At 35.9% G+C, this 15999-nt stretch overlaps 1 protein-coding gene across 4 annotated transcripts in view; it reads right to left on the reverse strand.

Moving 5' to 3' along the window:
• Positions 1 to 15999, reverse strand: part of VPS8 (VPS8 subunit of CORVET complex) — a 249364-nt gene that overhangs the window by 114274 nt on the left and 119091 nt on the right. For all 4 annotated transcript variants that reach the window (XM_041731695.1, XM_041731696.1, XM_041731694.1 and 1 more), the window contains 5 exons: positions 11163 to 11234; positions 6017 to 6136; positions 4911 to 4967; positions 1129 to 1211; positions 201 to 285 (listed from right to left, as the gene is read on the reverse strand). In XM_041731695.1, coding sequence (XP_041587629.1) covers positions 201 to 285; positions 1129 to 1211; positions 4911 to 4967; positions 6017 to 6136; positions 11163 to 11234 — 417 coding nt within the window. The remainder of the gene's footprint in view (positions 1 to 200; positions 286 to 1128; positions 1212 to 4910; positions 4968 to 6016; positions 6137 to 11162; positions 11235 to 15999) is intronic.

Raw genomic sequence — 15999 nt, forward strand, 5'->3', positions numbered from 1 at the left:
TCTATTTTAATGGTCAATGTATACTAATGGTAGGCACTCTACAAAAATCTGGTGAATAAATGAAGAAAAACCTTGAAATCAGCAAACATATAACCCAACATTTCTACTGAATAGTTATCCCTACTTAATAGTTACTTCTACTTAATAAGGGGAAGGGAGGACTGAGTAAGAAAAAAAGGTAAAGCAGCCTCATAACTCACCTCCCTTAGTGGGTCACGTAAGTAGCAATCGATTATTTTGTCATATTGGTGTTCTCGTTCATACATAAACTCACAAATTTGATAGCTAGAACATAAGAGGAAAAACTTCAAAGTACCAAACAGGCAGGTAGTTATTAGTTTACTGTTTCAAAAAGTTTGCTCACAGAGGTTAGTATTAAGAAAAATGAATATAGTAGATGTGACTTCTACTGTAAAATGAAGTTACAGCATCTAAGGGAGAGGAGTATCTGCCATTCCTCTAAATACAAGATTAAAAAAATAAATAAATAAATACAAGATTAAAATGCTGCTGAATATGAATATTATGTTTCTAAGAAATTTCAAAACTGGGTACAAAATAAATGTTAAAGCAACAATAATATGTCACATAAAAATAGTTATTAGTCAACAACTCTATGAAGTTTGTTCAGAATCAAATATGTCAAATATTCAACATTCAACAAATCAGATAAATAATAGTCTTAACATATTGTATCTTATTTGCTGTTAAATTCCACATTGTTTAGAAAAATGTACAAATAAGGTGGCTCAAAAATCTACAAAATAATGGAAATTTTAAGTAAACAAAACTAAAATAATAAATCATAAGATGTAAATTAAAAGATTACATCATTTTCATACTAAAATGTACATGCACTTCAAATTTACTCACTGTTAATTTCTGCAAATGTTACTAATTTTAGACTTGAAAGACAAAAACTTTTTATTTATTTTTATTTGAAAGACAAAAACTTGCATTTAGGTTTTTTTTTTTTATTATTTGCACAGGTTTTTTTTTTCTTTCTTTTTTTTTTTTTTTTTTTGCACAGGTTTCTTAATTAAAAATTGGCAGTGCATGAATGGGCTTCCAGTTAGAGAAGTCAAAACTAGTATATGGCAATTAATGTATGCCTTAAAAACAACTTACAATTCTGCTTTTTCTGCCATCCGGATAAGCCGACTCTCTTCAAACTGAACTATGCCTCCAGCTTGCAGCAACTCTAAAAGGACCTTAACATTTAAAATAAATGAGTAAAAACACTTTGGAATCTACTTTTATTTACTAGCTCCGTAAGAGTCCATTCAGTCACACAAACCGTAACTTTTTGTTTGGTCTTATTACTTGATGTTTTCACTTGGCTTTCCCATGTATGAGGTACCAGAAAACTATCATTATAATGTTGGTGATACTGTAATTTAGTCTTATATAAAAAGATAAATGGCTCTATTTTTATCAATCATAGAAGGAATGCCACAATGTGTGTAAATAAAGCCTTATTAGAACATCTAATTAACCGTCCACTAAGCCAAGAATGTCCATATAATTTGTCTGGTGCTTTAATACCTCATGGTTCTTTAAAATCTATTGTCCACAGGTAGTATCCATGTTTACATATTCATTTCTCTATTTAAACACTGGGGTTTCTCATAGCATTATTCACAAGAGCCAAAAGCTGGAAATAACCTAAATGTTCATTAATGGAGGAATGGATATTCTTCAAATTCTATAATGGAATATTATTCAGCCTTAAAAGAGAATGAAATTCTGACACATGCTGTAAGATGGATGAACTTAAAAACATGCTAAGTAAAATAAGCCAGTCACAAAAGGACAGATACTATAAAATTCCATTTATATGAAGTACCCAAAGTAGTCAATTCATAGAGACAAAAAGTAGAATGGTAGCTGTCAAGGGCTGAGGACGGTGGTTATATGGAGTTATTGTTTAACAGATACAGAGGCTCAGTTCAGGAAGATAAAGTTCTGAAGATGTATGGTGATAATGGTCACACAACAGTGAGATATACTTAAAGCCACTGAATCATACACTTAAAGTGGTTAAAATAAATTTTATGGTGTATAGATTTTTACCACAAAAACACTAGGGTTCATATAATTAATCTTGACCACATCAAGTAGATGGAAAAAAAAATGGACTAGGGTGTTGAGATTGAATCATCAGTATTTTTATTTATTTTTTTTAAAGATTTTATTGATTTTATTTTATTTATTTATTTATTTTTTATGATAGTCACACACAGAGAGAGAGAGAGAGGCAGAGACACAGGCAGAGGGAGAAGCAGGCTCCATGCACCGGGAGCCCGACTTGGGATTCGATCCTGGGTCTCCAGGATCGCGCCCTGGGCCAAAGGCAGGCGCCAAACCGCTGCGCCACCCAGGGATCCCTCATCAGTATTTTTAAATCTCAAAATATAATAGAACCATTACATAGTCATTAGAACAATATGAGAAGGCTTTTTCTTATATTTAGGTTCAAGATCCAAAGTAAAGGGAGGCATGGGCGGCTCAGTGGTTGAGCGTCTGCCTTTGGCTCAGGGCGTGATCCTGGTCTGGGAATCAAGTCCCACAACAGGCTCCCTGTGAGGAGCCTGCTTCTCCCTCTGTCTATGTTTCTGCCTCTCTATGTGTCTCTCATGAATAAATACAATCTTAAAAAAAAAAAAATCCAAAGTAACATGACCCTTCCAGAACTTCAGGAAATCATTTAACAAAGAAAGTATCTTTCTAATACAGGAAACTGATTACTTTCAAGTTAAAGACAAAAATGGGGAGAAGAAATGAAACGTATCCATACTTTACTTTTCAGAACCCCAATTCAGTCCATTCTGAGCACTATAACGTATTGTTATATGGAACCATGGAGTAAATCCATCCACAGCAAGTCTCAATTTGGAAATAAGATAATAAAAATGCCATTGCTGGAGCCAGTTGCTGGAACCAACTCAACAGAGCTGACTGTTACATTTTTAGGAATTGTGTAAGCCAGTTGTTAAACGCAGCAATTGGTAAAAATTAAATTATATAAACTTACAATACATTAAATTAAAAATAATACTCAAAACTCACCACTTACTATTTTGCTAAATTTTACTATGTATGCTCTTGAGGTTAATTACTGCACCTATATGGTGGAATTATATAAGGGTGTGATAAAGGGCATCCCTTTCCAATTCTATGTTCAGTAATATCAAATTGGTAGGCACAAATCAGTCGTGGTGCGAGTGTTTACGCTATGGAAATTAGCAAATGCTGTAAAAAATCAGGTGTTGTTATATCTTTAAAGGGGTATAAAATAAAAACAAAAAGAAGAATATGTGACACAGAGCCTCTGTGCCCCACAAAACCTAAAATATTTAGTCTTTGGCCCTTTACAGAACAAAACTGCCAATCCCTGTGTAAGAGAGTGATAGAAATAAGGCAATCAAATTTAAAAGTGTGCATATCATCGTCATTACACTGTGACTAGCACAAAAAAACTAAGGAATTCTTTTTCCAGTATTCAAGAACTGAGTGAAGAAGTTACTTCACTGACGAATGTGTGACATTCTCTCATGTTTTCGTTGTTGTGCCTTCATCTTATTCATTTAAATATTGAAAATATCAACTAACATTAATATCTAAACCTGGGAACTAAATCTGGGGAATCACCTATTAAAATTTGATCAGCATACCATCAGAAACACTTAAAAATACTGGAGACACAAATTTGTGTATGTTACACATGATTCAAGAGTGCTGGATTAGAAGGGATGGAAGTGGGTTCTAAGTATCAAACTTGAGTGATCTACAACTCATAAGTTTTCTGTATTTCTCAAATGAGCTGAGAAAAAAAAAAAAAAAAAAAAACCTAGATAGTCTCAAAGTGGACTCCCAAAAATAGAGCATTACTATAGGAGGACTACTTTTTAAGGTTTTTTATTTAGATCTGTGTTTTATTTCTGTTTAACTTAGTTATATTAAATGTGTTTATCATTTTATATAGCAACACCATGCATACCATGATCCACTTTTCCTGCCAACAGAGAAACAAGGACAAAGTGAGAGGTCCATATTATTATTTGTCTTCAATACAATTTGAGATAACCAAAATTTTAGCAGCTGTTCTCTTCCCTAAGCTAGTCTACAGCAACTACTGGACCACAGCTGTGGTGAAAAGGGTCAAAAGGGTCACTGTTGCTCTCCTATGTTCTTTATCGGAGTCTCAACCTCCCAGCTGTGTACTCTCATCATAAAAAAGACCAGTGTTGCTCTCAAAGTACTTTTATTTTGTAGCTTGCTTATCTGACAAACTCTGCCCATCAATTTTAAATAGGCTCTCTTAGTGCTCACAATTATAATGGATAAGCTTTCAAAGAATCCTACTCTAGGAACAGACCCTCAAGAAAGTGGCCTAAGTAGAAAGAAGTGATAATCAGTTACAATCTCCTAGTGATTAGTGAAGGGACAGATGAAGTCCAGTCTCCAGAGATGGTAGCCCTAATGCAGTGGGCTATAGAACACTCCCCGAAGTTGAATGTCCCAATACTCAGGATCCTGCAGCCTTTCTGGTTCAGAGCCATAGCAGTTAGGAGTGGTTATCAGATAAATGGCTCCAGTGGAAAGCAGGATCCCGCAGGTGCCAACTGCTGCTACTTCATGGAGAAGGATGAATAATTCTCTTTGATGTCATGATGAATGCAAGACAGGTCCAGTCTGTCTAGGAATTTAGTCTGATATAAATTCTTTACAATTGAACCTCAAACAACCATCCACACTATTTTCTGGTTGCCACTATCTAACTTAGTATTAGGGTTTGGCAAAAGCTACTTTCTCCTTATGTTTTATGAGGTCTAGCTAAGAAAGGTTCTTTCTAGTTTATTCTGTCCTCTTTCCCATTCTTCAGCAAAAAGAGTTCCAGTAGTTCATACCTGCTGTCTTTCAGAGTGTCGGGAGTCATCATCAGGACTGCAGAGGAATTCAAGGACCTGGTCAAAGAAAAGGTATTTTTTTATTGGATACTAGCATGTGTGCCATAACACTGTAGTAATGAAAACAATAACTATCCTATATCAATTAATTCACACTTGGCCATAACACATACCACAGATATATGGTATCTTCCCGACCACCTGGCCTATAACATGGCACAGCAGGCTCAAGTTGCTAACAACTTAATATGCATCTTATCTTTACTATTCAGAAACATGGTGGGAAGGCAGTGCCATCTGCATATCTTAACCTTAAGATCCCTGATACCATGGACCAGGCAAAGCATGGACTTTAAGAGTCAGGCCACTTGAATTTGAGTTTCACCTCATAAATACTTAGATAGCAAATAAGAACACTTACTAAGTATGAACTTGAACGAGTGAATTAACCTGTCCAGGATTTAGCTTTCCTCATTTTCAGAATAGAGGGTAACAACAATACCAATTTCAGGGCTGCTGGGGGACCTCTGAGTTAACACATTCATATAAAACCCTGGAACAGAGCTTAGTATTATGAAGTGCTCAATAAATGCTAGTCATTATTGGTAACTTTCTCCAGACAGAGAGTGTTTTCTTTGCCTGTGGATACGTGGAGATATTTAATTGGTATTAGGAGATATCTTCAAAGTCATTTATAAGGAAATTCAGACTTTCTAAAAGTGATCCCTCTTCCAGTGACCAACATCATAGATGTGCTACCAATGAGATGCATGAATTCTTAAACTGAAAAATTCTTGAGCAAAGAATTCTAAGCAATTTAGAGCAAGAGAAAAACTGAGAGAATAAAATCTCTATAAACCAATCTCCACAAGCCGTACTCCCAAGATACCAAGCTACTAGGTAAAGTCATACTACCCAGATACAACATTTAAAAAAAAAAAAAAACAACACACACAACTAATTTAATCCAAATTAAAACCTGAACAGCATCCTACCTGATAAGACATTTACCCACTAGGCAATTATATTAAGAAAATGTATAATCCAGTGAATTTTTCTGATCGATAAACAGAATAAAAATAATTCTCATCATTAAAGACACTCACCTGATCAAAAAGGGTTCTGTTTACAAATAAGGTATTGTCAGGCTTTGCAAGCTGCCGGGCAAGGAATGTAAAGAGACACCCTACTTGTGAGGGAGTAAAATCAGAATTCTCCACCATAACCTGGTGAGCAAAACAGACCATTTATTTATTCAATATACCATCTGGTTTGATACAAAATTATACCATTAGAAAGGTGGGAGGGAAGCCTCATTACTGAAGACTCATGAAAAGATTCTTTTATAGGCTGTGCAACAATTCAATTCAATGCCATTTAGAGAAGGAGCACAAACTACTTTCATATTCTGAAAGGAAAACATTTTAGTGTTTTTTGGGCATATTTCTAGGCACAATTTGGATGAGAACTGAATTGAGGTGGATTTCAAAAAAAAATATTAATCATGTTTTCCTTTGGAATTCTTAAAAGAGAATCCTACTAAAGTTAAATTTATTTATTTATTTATTTTTTATTTTATTTTTTATTTAAAGTTAAATTTAAATTAAATTTAAGTAACCCTCAGGGCCCCTGGGTGGCTCAGTCAGTTAAGTGTCTGTCTTCGGCTCAGTTTCTGATCCTGGGGTCCTAGGATCGACACCCATGTCAGGCTCCCTGTTCAATGGGAAGCCTGTTTCCCTCTCCCTCTGCCTGCTGCTCTACCTGCTTGTGCTCTCTCTCACTGTCAAATAAATAAATAAAATCTTTAAAAAAATAATAAATTTAAGTAACTCTACCCAAAAGCTACCTATCAACACAGAAAGAACAGAGTCGTTCTGAGGTCTAAAAGTAAGGTAACCTAAAGGCACAGGAAAAGATGTTCAATATCACTAATCACCGAGGAAATGCAAGTTAAAACCACAATGAGATACCATGAATACTCACACCTGTCAGAATGGCAAATATCAGAAAGACAAGAAATAACAAGCGTTAAGCAGGCACTATCAGGAAATTTAACTGATGCAGCCACTGCGGAAAATGGTATGGAGGGCCCTCCAAAAACTGAAAATAGTATGATGCAGGAATTCCATCTCTAAGTATCTATCTGAAGAAAATAAAAACACTAATTCAGAAAGATATATGCACCCTTATGTTTACTGCAGCATTACTTAAAATGGCCAAGATATGGAAGCAGCCCAAATTCCATCTATAGATAAAGAGGTGGAAAAAAAAAATGGTGCACACACATACACACAGTGGAATATTACTCAGCCACAAAAAGGAATGAAATCTTACCATGTGTAACAACATAGATGGATATTATGCTAAGTATTAGTCATAATATTATATATATATATGTATGTATATATATATATATATATATATATGGCTATGAAAGCACAGTGGGGAAAATTAGAGAGGGAATTTGAAAAGAAACAAGAAAAGTAGGGAAATGTCAGGAGAGAGAGAGTAATCCAGGCAGGGAGAAGAATGTGAGCAAAAGCATGGACACAGAAAAACACAAGTGTGTTTGAAGACCATGTGTTCACTATAATGCAGCCCCATGCATTAGAAGAAAGGAGAAATCAGATTGAAAAGATGAGGCCTTGAATGTCATCCCAAGGAATCTAGAGTTTAGTCCACAAAAGACTGGGGAGCTACTGAAAATGTTCAATCAGGAAAGTTGATCGTGAGCAGCATGGTGCCTAGGAAAAGTATCCAGCTGGCAGTGAACAGGATAAAATCACACGAGGAAGAATTAAAAGGGAAAGAGCCCAGGCAACAAGTTGCAGCTGACTGCAGATGTCCAAAGGAGAGACAAAGGGGTCTGAACCAGGGCAGAGATCATGAAAACAGAAGCAGGAACAGGAGCAAAAGGCACTGCGAAGAGAGCGGCAACAGGACAAGGATTTATTTACCTGTGTGGAAAAGTGTGGCTAACAGAGGAATAAACAATGACACACTTGAGCCTGAGAGGCAGGTCCAATGATGATGCCATCAGCAAAGAAAGAGAGTGAAGAATACTGGGAAGGAAGATCAGGTATTGTCTGGTATTAGCTGAACAACAAACTAGTCTACTGTGGGTCCTAAGACGCCCCTGCCACTTTCATTCAAAGATCAAGTGTAAGATTGCTCCTTTTGTAAAACAGTCCCTTGGGGTCCAGCTTTCAGCCTCTCCTCTTACTCTGCTAGCAGTGTATTCTGTTCTTTAACTTGTCCTGCTTTAGTCTAGCAACCATGGTTTCCTCAAGTGCATAATTCATCCTTACCAGAGCATGAGAATACTCATAATCTCTGTGTGTATCTAAATTTCAACGGATCCACTACAAAGAGCTCTCTGTAGCTTTAAAATACTCAGTCACCACTCCCTTTCAATGTGCAGGGGCTTCCCTAGGACTCAACTTTTGGACCCAACTAGTGCTCCTCTCTGCTTTCACCCTCCCTTTTACTCTCCAGGTATGAACTGTTTAACCATCTCATCCTAGAAACATCTTTTGAAAAAAACAGTTTTAACTCTCAGCCAATTCCCTTGCCACCTCACCAAGTGTCTGATGATTACCATCCTGGAAATCCTGGTGTCTCTTCATTTCCTCTTACCTACTTCAGGGACCATGCTTACAAAATTTTCTGAGCAATTTTATACAAAGTCACAAATTAATGGCTTTTTACTTCTATGTCTCTAGCCATTCAGCACACATTGTATCACTCTATTTTTGATGCTCATCCAATGTTCTCTGGTCATTGCCTACATTCCTATTTTCACTGCCTCTGTCAGCAGCACACTTATTAAACTCTCTCATCAGAAATCAGAAAATAATCTCAAAGGTTCATTCTACATTGACCCAGGGTAAATGATATCAAATATCAAAACAATATACAGGGATAGCAATTCACAAATTCTAATAGTTTAAGTACTTCGTGGAGCATTATTCTTTTCATTTGGATTGTTCCTCCAACTTGGTATAGTTTTAAATTCAAATTCCCATTCAACTGACTTACAAACATGTCTTGAACCCCTACCAGCATGCAGGCATTGTGCTGGACATATTCTGGACATGTTAAAACAATGATACATCTACAAATTCCTCATAGTCTCAGCTTACAGGAAACTCAACTCCAGGCAGGAAAATATACATGTAAACAATGACCATACAGTGTACCATGTATAGCATACAGTGTTGTATGAACACAGAGAAGGGGCAACACATCAAACTGAAAGTGTGGAAAGGATTCTAAAAGAGTTTCTCATGGATGATATGATCATATTTGAGTTATGTCTTAAAAAATGGTTAGGAATTTGCCAGGCAGAGAAAGGGAAGGAAAGGCATGGTAAGATGAAAACACACACACACAAAGAATGTAAGACATAAAGATAACACAGAAAGTTCAGTGAGCAATAACTTAATATGGTTGAGAAGCTCATAATACAGACAGTATGTGTGTCACAGAGTTGTGTGGTAGGAGTAGGCGAGGAGAGCAGTTATAGAAAGTAATCAGGGACCAGAAAATACAGAAGGATCTTGGATGCCATGTAAAAACAACTTCAAATGAGTATGGCAGAAACTAGTATTTGTGCTCCTCCAACATCTGTTCTTCCCTCCTAACTTAGAAACAAAGCTCCTCATTTTAGGCCAAACACATGGTCACCATAATACAGATACAGAGTACATTTCTCAGTCTTAGTAGCTGAGAAGCAATATATCTAAGTTCTGATCAACATGTTCTAAGCTAAATTATAGTATACAACTTCTAAAAAGTCTATTTAAAGAGAGGGAACTCTCTTCATCTCTTTCTGCATTCAGACTGGCTAGAATGTAGAGATGGTGGCTGGAACCCAAGCAGGTATTTTGGACAAAAAAAACCCCATGTACTCAGAATAACAACAGTTAAAGCAGAAGGCATGTGCATCCATGATAAGTTTGTGAAGCCACTCTACTAGAACAGGTTGCCTACCTCCAGACTTTTATGAGAAAAATAAATTCCCATCATTATTCAACTATTGTTATTTTGAATTTCTCTCACAGTGGAACTTAATTCCAACTAATCCAACAGGGAGCCACAGAAGAATAAAGGAAAGGCAAGATCACAAATTAAAGGAGGACAAGACTAGGTATAGGGAGACCATTTAGTAAGCCCAAGTAAACATTCTCCACACCACCCACCTGGATCAAACGCATTATTTGGGGACTTAGTGATCCTATTCTCATATTCATCACTGCCTATCCTACAAGGTCAATAAATAGCTCAAATAAGATAATGTACATAAATGTGTTTTGAAAATTATAAAAAACTATTATAAATGTAATAGATTAACGTCACACCCAATTAGAGAACATTTTATTTTTGGTCTCTTGTCCAAAATGATCTAAAATTCACTAAGAGGAGGAAATCTCCATTTTATAGCCAAGTGAACAGGACAAAAAATTCTAAAGATTTCAATTACAAGAAGAAACAGGCCTGGTTCAAGCTGTGCAGATGGAAAGGAAAAGAATTTGTCTCTGCATTCATTCATTAGCAGCAGCATGGATCTCAAAATAACTTTGGACTGAATCTAGTTAGATTTAAACTGAGATGATCATCTCTGTGTGCCTCTCTAATCATTCTGAAGTGTTACCCATCATCTCAGTGCCACAGTCGACCTACAGCACCACCTAAGTAACACAGCAATGCTGGTGTGAGATGGAAGAAGATTCTTCACATTAATTATTTTCTCAAAGCATTCTGAGGTTAGTCATCATTATTTCACATAATCATACTAATATAGCAATTACCACAATATGTATTTCTCAGTAGTATCCTGTATTCTTATATTTAGTCTATAGATGAGATACATTAATTTTTTTGAAAGAATGATAAGTATTTCATTCAGGTTTGGAAGACAAAGATATCACAATAAAATTTTTAAATTTAATTTTAAATTAGATTATTTTAGAACTTGCTCTAAAACAATTCAACTTTCTTAAAATAAACATCAATACAAGGGTGCCTGGGTGGCTTAGCAGGTTAATAAGCATGACTCTTGATTTTGGTCAGGTCATGATCTCAAGGTCGTGAGATTGAGCCCTGTGTCAGGCTCCACATTGGGCATGGAGCCTACTTAAGATTCTCTCTCCCCCTCTCCCTCTGCAACCTTCTCCCTAAAAATAAATAAATAAACATCAATACAAAAACATCTATTCTCTGAATACTTACTCTTTTTTTTTGAATACTTACTTTCAACAAAATATCCACAATTCGTTGTTGATATTCTACAGCTTGCTTGTCATTTTTAAAATCTTCAAAAGTCTAATAGGAAGAAAATTTTAAAAATTATCATCTGCAAATTTTGAAATGAAACACTAAATTCTTATTAATAGTTAGATAAAATCCCAAATAAGATAACCATCCCTTATCAGATTTTTCCTTATATACCTTTAAATAATAAGCTGCTTTTTAGCAAGTTAGGTAGAAAGCTATAGCACTTATTATTATATGGTATTCTGGGACTTTAAAAATAAATAACAAGCATAAAATTATAGCAACTATCATACAAGCAAAGAGTGATCTGAGAAAGTTTATAGGCAATGAAAAAAGAAAAAACACTAATGGCAGGAGGCAATTTGTGAACAAGGCTTTGAGATGAACTACGTTACATACTCTGCCATCATTCCATTTAACGCTACTTGGAAATAATAACTGAAGTACAGCTTACCTTACTAACTTTCATGAAAAATAACTTTCATCATTTCCATGACAACTTAAAAAAATGATGTTCAATGATAGATATTTTCTAAAAATTTATGGTAAAACTGTCACAATGTTAAAATCCTCAAGCCTACACACAAGGACTAGGTATCTTATTTCAAAACACTGCCAAGTACAGCACTTTTAATTTTATGTCCCTGTGCAAATAGAGCCAAATACATTTTGAACAGAACATGCACCAAAGTAAATGACAGAGTCAGATTCTAAAAATACCTAATACCTATAAAATGCATATATGAAAGAATTAAAATTTGTTCACTACCAAAAAAATCTAAATGAAATAATGTATTAAATAATAAAAATGATGAAAGACTTGAAGATCTTTCCCAGGGTTTCCACTTAGCACATGTGGGTCTTACAAATGTTTAAATACATATAGCAATAATTTACTGCTTATTTTCCTAAAAAATAACTACATATTATTCCATTAAAAATTAATTAAATTCCTAAAAAATAACTACACATTATCCCATTAAAAATTAATTAAAGCTATGAACTTTCAAGACTACATCACGGTTACATTCAAACCAAAATACTGCTGGTCTTTAAATGGGCTCTGAACTTCCCCTAACTTCTGCCAAATACCTCTGCTCATGCTGTTCTTCAATTAGCATGCCCTTCCTTCCCCTTTCCTGACACACACTAAGTGCTTTACACAAATGAATGCTCATTTGTCTACTTAATGACAGAAAAATAAAATCTTTTCTTTTTTCAAAACTTTCTTCAACTAGACTACTTTGCTGCCAGTTCGCTGAAAAATGCTGAAATGAGTTACTAAGGAGACTGTAGGAACTCTCAATCTGGAAACTCAAACAGAAGATATTTCAATGTTTAAGTGGGTTAAATATTACCCTGCCTAAAGACAGAGAGATGAACTAGAAAGTCTCTCAGTTCTATCTTCAGGTTTACAAAAACAGCAAACATGAACACACTAACACAAACACATACCTCCACCTCCACCCCACCCCAGCTTGCGAAAGAGAGATGTCACTCTGCATATACAAATAAAACCTATTACCTGCTAATACAAATGCTATTCAACTAAAACACCAAATCATGGAGAATTAACATATGTATTAAAAAGCAACAGCAATGACAGCTAGTAAAAAAGAATTTCTCATTCATTTTCCTTTTGGCAGCATGTATTCACTGCTTTGAAACAGATACTGAAAGTTTACTTCTATACACATAATTAAGTGATGATATACCACAGTATGAATATGATGATATACATTATGACATATTTTGGTTAAAGTGAACAGCTGCCACTAACATGGCATATCACTGTTAAAACATTATCATTTCACAAAGATGCTTCGAATTATATAATGCTTGGTGAGCAGAATAACAGGCAACAATGTCCTAATGGAGAATAACACACAGTCTGTGAAGCACAAAGGCATATAAGGGAGAGAAGACATGACCATAAGTAAAGTAAGAGAAACAGAAAACATAAGTGAAAAGAACTAAAAAAATAAATTTAAATTAAAAAGGAAGTAAAAAAAATTTTTTTTAATTAAAAAAAAATTAAAAAGGAAGTAAAAGAGATCAGAGAAAAGGTGACAAACATAGAAGGTAAAGAAAACACAATATATAAATAATTGCAGTTTAAGATGAAATATAAAATAATGAAGTAGAAAAAGCATTTAAATCTGTAATTCAAGAAAACTTTCTTAAAATAAAGACTTGAATTCACATCTTGAAAAGGCCTACATTATACATGGTAAAACTAACCTAGAATAGTCATTTGTGAGCGATATCTTAGAGGAAAACTATTAGTCTTTAAAGACAAACTAGACTGGGAGAAAACATTTGCTAAGCTCATGTAACTGGGCAAGATACTTGTATTTAAAATTCATAAAGAAAAAAAATTAAAAAAATAAAATTCATAAAGAACTCTCAAAACCAGACAAGAAAATAAATACAATAAAAAAAAATTGAACAGATATTTCACCAAAGAGAATATATGGATGACAAACATATTTTTGCTAATATATTTAAATAAAAAGATGCTTAATATCATTAGTTAAAAGGAAAATATGAATAAAAACCACAATGACATACCATTATACACCTTTTAGAATGGTCAATTTAAAAAGATCAACTATAGCAAGTGTTGGTAAGATGAAGGAACTGATTGCTACTCACCTATACTATCAGTAAAAATGCAAAATGATAGAACCCCCTTAGAAAACAGCCTGCCAGTTTCTGACAAAGTAAAAGAATACATGTAACAAATACCCAGCAATTCTATTCTTTTGTATTTACTCAAGAGAAACAGAAATATATGTTTACACAAAGGCCTATACATAAATGTTCATAGCAGCTGTATTCATAATAGCCTAAAACATAAAACAACTCCAAGGGCCATCTACTGGTGAACAGATTAACAAACTGTATATCCATAAAATGGAAAATTATACAGCCATAAAAAGGAACAACCTGGTTTGGGAGAAGATGGTGGCAGAGTAGAAGACTGGGCTTGCCTAGTCCCACAAATACAACTAGGTAACTATCAAATCATCCTACATATGCCAGAAATTGACCTGAAAACTGATAGAACAAACTCAACAACTAAAGGGAGAAAAGAGGCTATATCAAAGAAGGTAGAAAGTGCAGAGACATGGTTGAGGGGAGAAATGGATCATGACTGCCCTGGAGGAAAGGGAGTGAAGTTACAGAAAAGGGTGAGAGAGAAAGAAGCACCCAGAGGAATGCACAAGGAGAACATTCCCCCAGAGCCACTGGCTTGCGAAATGAGAGGGGTTGAATTTTATGAGTTCTTGCAACCAGCAGGGTTTGCAAGCCTGGATTTTTAAAGGTCAGCAAGGTTGGCTGGGATAGAGCCCAAAGGGCACTGCACTTCTCCTAAAGTGAAGACAGGTAAACAATTTGGGGGCAGACGTGGAACAGCAATCTGAAGAGTGCCTGGAGCACAGAGTAGGGAGACTATTTGCTCTCCTTGAGCACATCCCTGAGAGGCAACATTCACTGACACTCCCCTTCGGGAACAAAGGAGTTGGATGGGGCCATTTCCCTCTCCCACCACTCAGTATAACTTCAGAGCTGCCTGCACCTGTGGGAAGCAGCACAGTGCTTCACTGGCTGCCTAACTTGCTTAACCTAAGCCCCACCCCCAGCACTCAGGTGGCACTGTCCTTCTCAGTCACACTTACCTCAGTCCCAGCTTGTTGGGCCCCGCCCCCAGAAGACCAGCATAAACCCCTGCCCACACTACATTTCCTGACCAGAGAGTTTTGCAGGGCCTCAGTTCCAGTGTAGGTGGTGACACATCTCATTTCACAAGCAGATAAGAGCACACCTAGTTAATACTCACCACCTTCAGGCCAGGGACCAAACACTGCTCACAGCAGCCAAGGAGAGCCTTTGCTGATGACTGTCCTGAAGGATAAAGCAGCCAGAACACAACAGCAGAGTGCATGTGGCACACTCTGGTGACGTTCCCTCAAGTGACAGGCATTGGACACTACATGACCTCTTCATCATAAGGCCATTACTTTCTGGAGCAAGACGCATAACTGGCTTTTCTAACACTTAATAAGAAAGCAGCAATTAAGACAAAATGTGAAGACAGAGGAATTTATCCCAAATGAAAGAGCAAGAAAAGGCCATAGCCAGAGATCTGTAAGTGAAAGAGATACACATAACATGCCTGGTAGAAAATTTAAAGTAACAATCATAAGAATATTCACTGGGTTTGAAAGAATAGAAGACACCAGTAAGACCCTTATCATAAACATGTAAGAGTAAAAAAAAGAATCAGATGAAGAGTGCAATAAACGAGATTAGAAACATACTTGATAAATGAGCAGCAGATTAGAAGAAACGGAGGAATGAAACAATGACCTAGAACAAAAAGTAATAGAAAGCAGTGAAGCTGAACAAGAGAGAGAGAAGAATTATGCAAAACAAGAATAGACTCAGGGAACTCAGGGACTCTACTAAATGTAGTAACATTCATATTATAGGAGTCCTAGAAGAAGAAAAAAGAGAAAAGGGGGCAGAAAATTTATTTGAAGAAATAACAGCTGAAAACTTCCCTAATCTGGGGAAGGGAACAGATACAGAGATCTAGGAGTCACAGAGAACTCTCATCAAAATCATCAAAGCCTGGGACGCCTGGGTGGCTCAGCAGTTGAGCAGCTGCCTTCGGCTCAGGGCATGATCCCAGGGTCCGAGATCAAGTCCCGATCAGGCTCCTTGCAGGAAGCCTGCTTCTCCCTCTGCTTGTGTCTCTCTCTCTCTCTCTCTCATGAATAAATAAAAAAATCTTTTAAAAAAAATC

The sequence above is a fragment of the Vulpes lagopus genome, chromosome 17 (assembly GCF_018345385.1).
Source record: "Vulpes lagopus strain Blue_001 chromosome 17, ASM1834538v1, whole genome shotgun sequence".
Lineage (NCBI taxonomy): Eukaryota > Metazoa > Chordata > Mammalia > Carnivora > Canidae > Vulpes > Vulpes lagopus.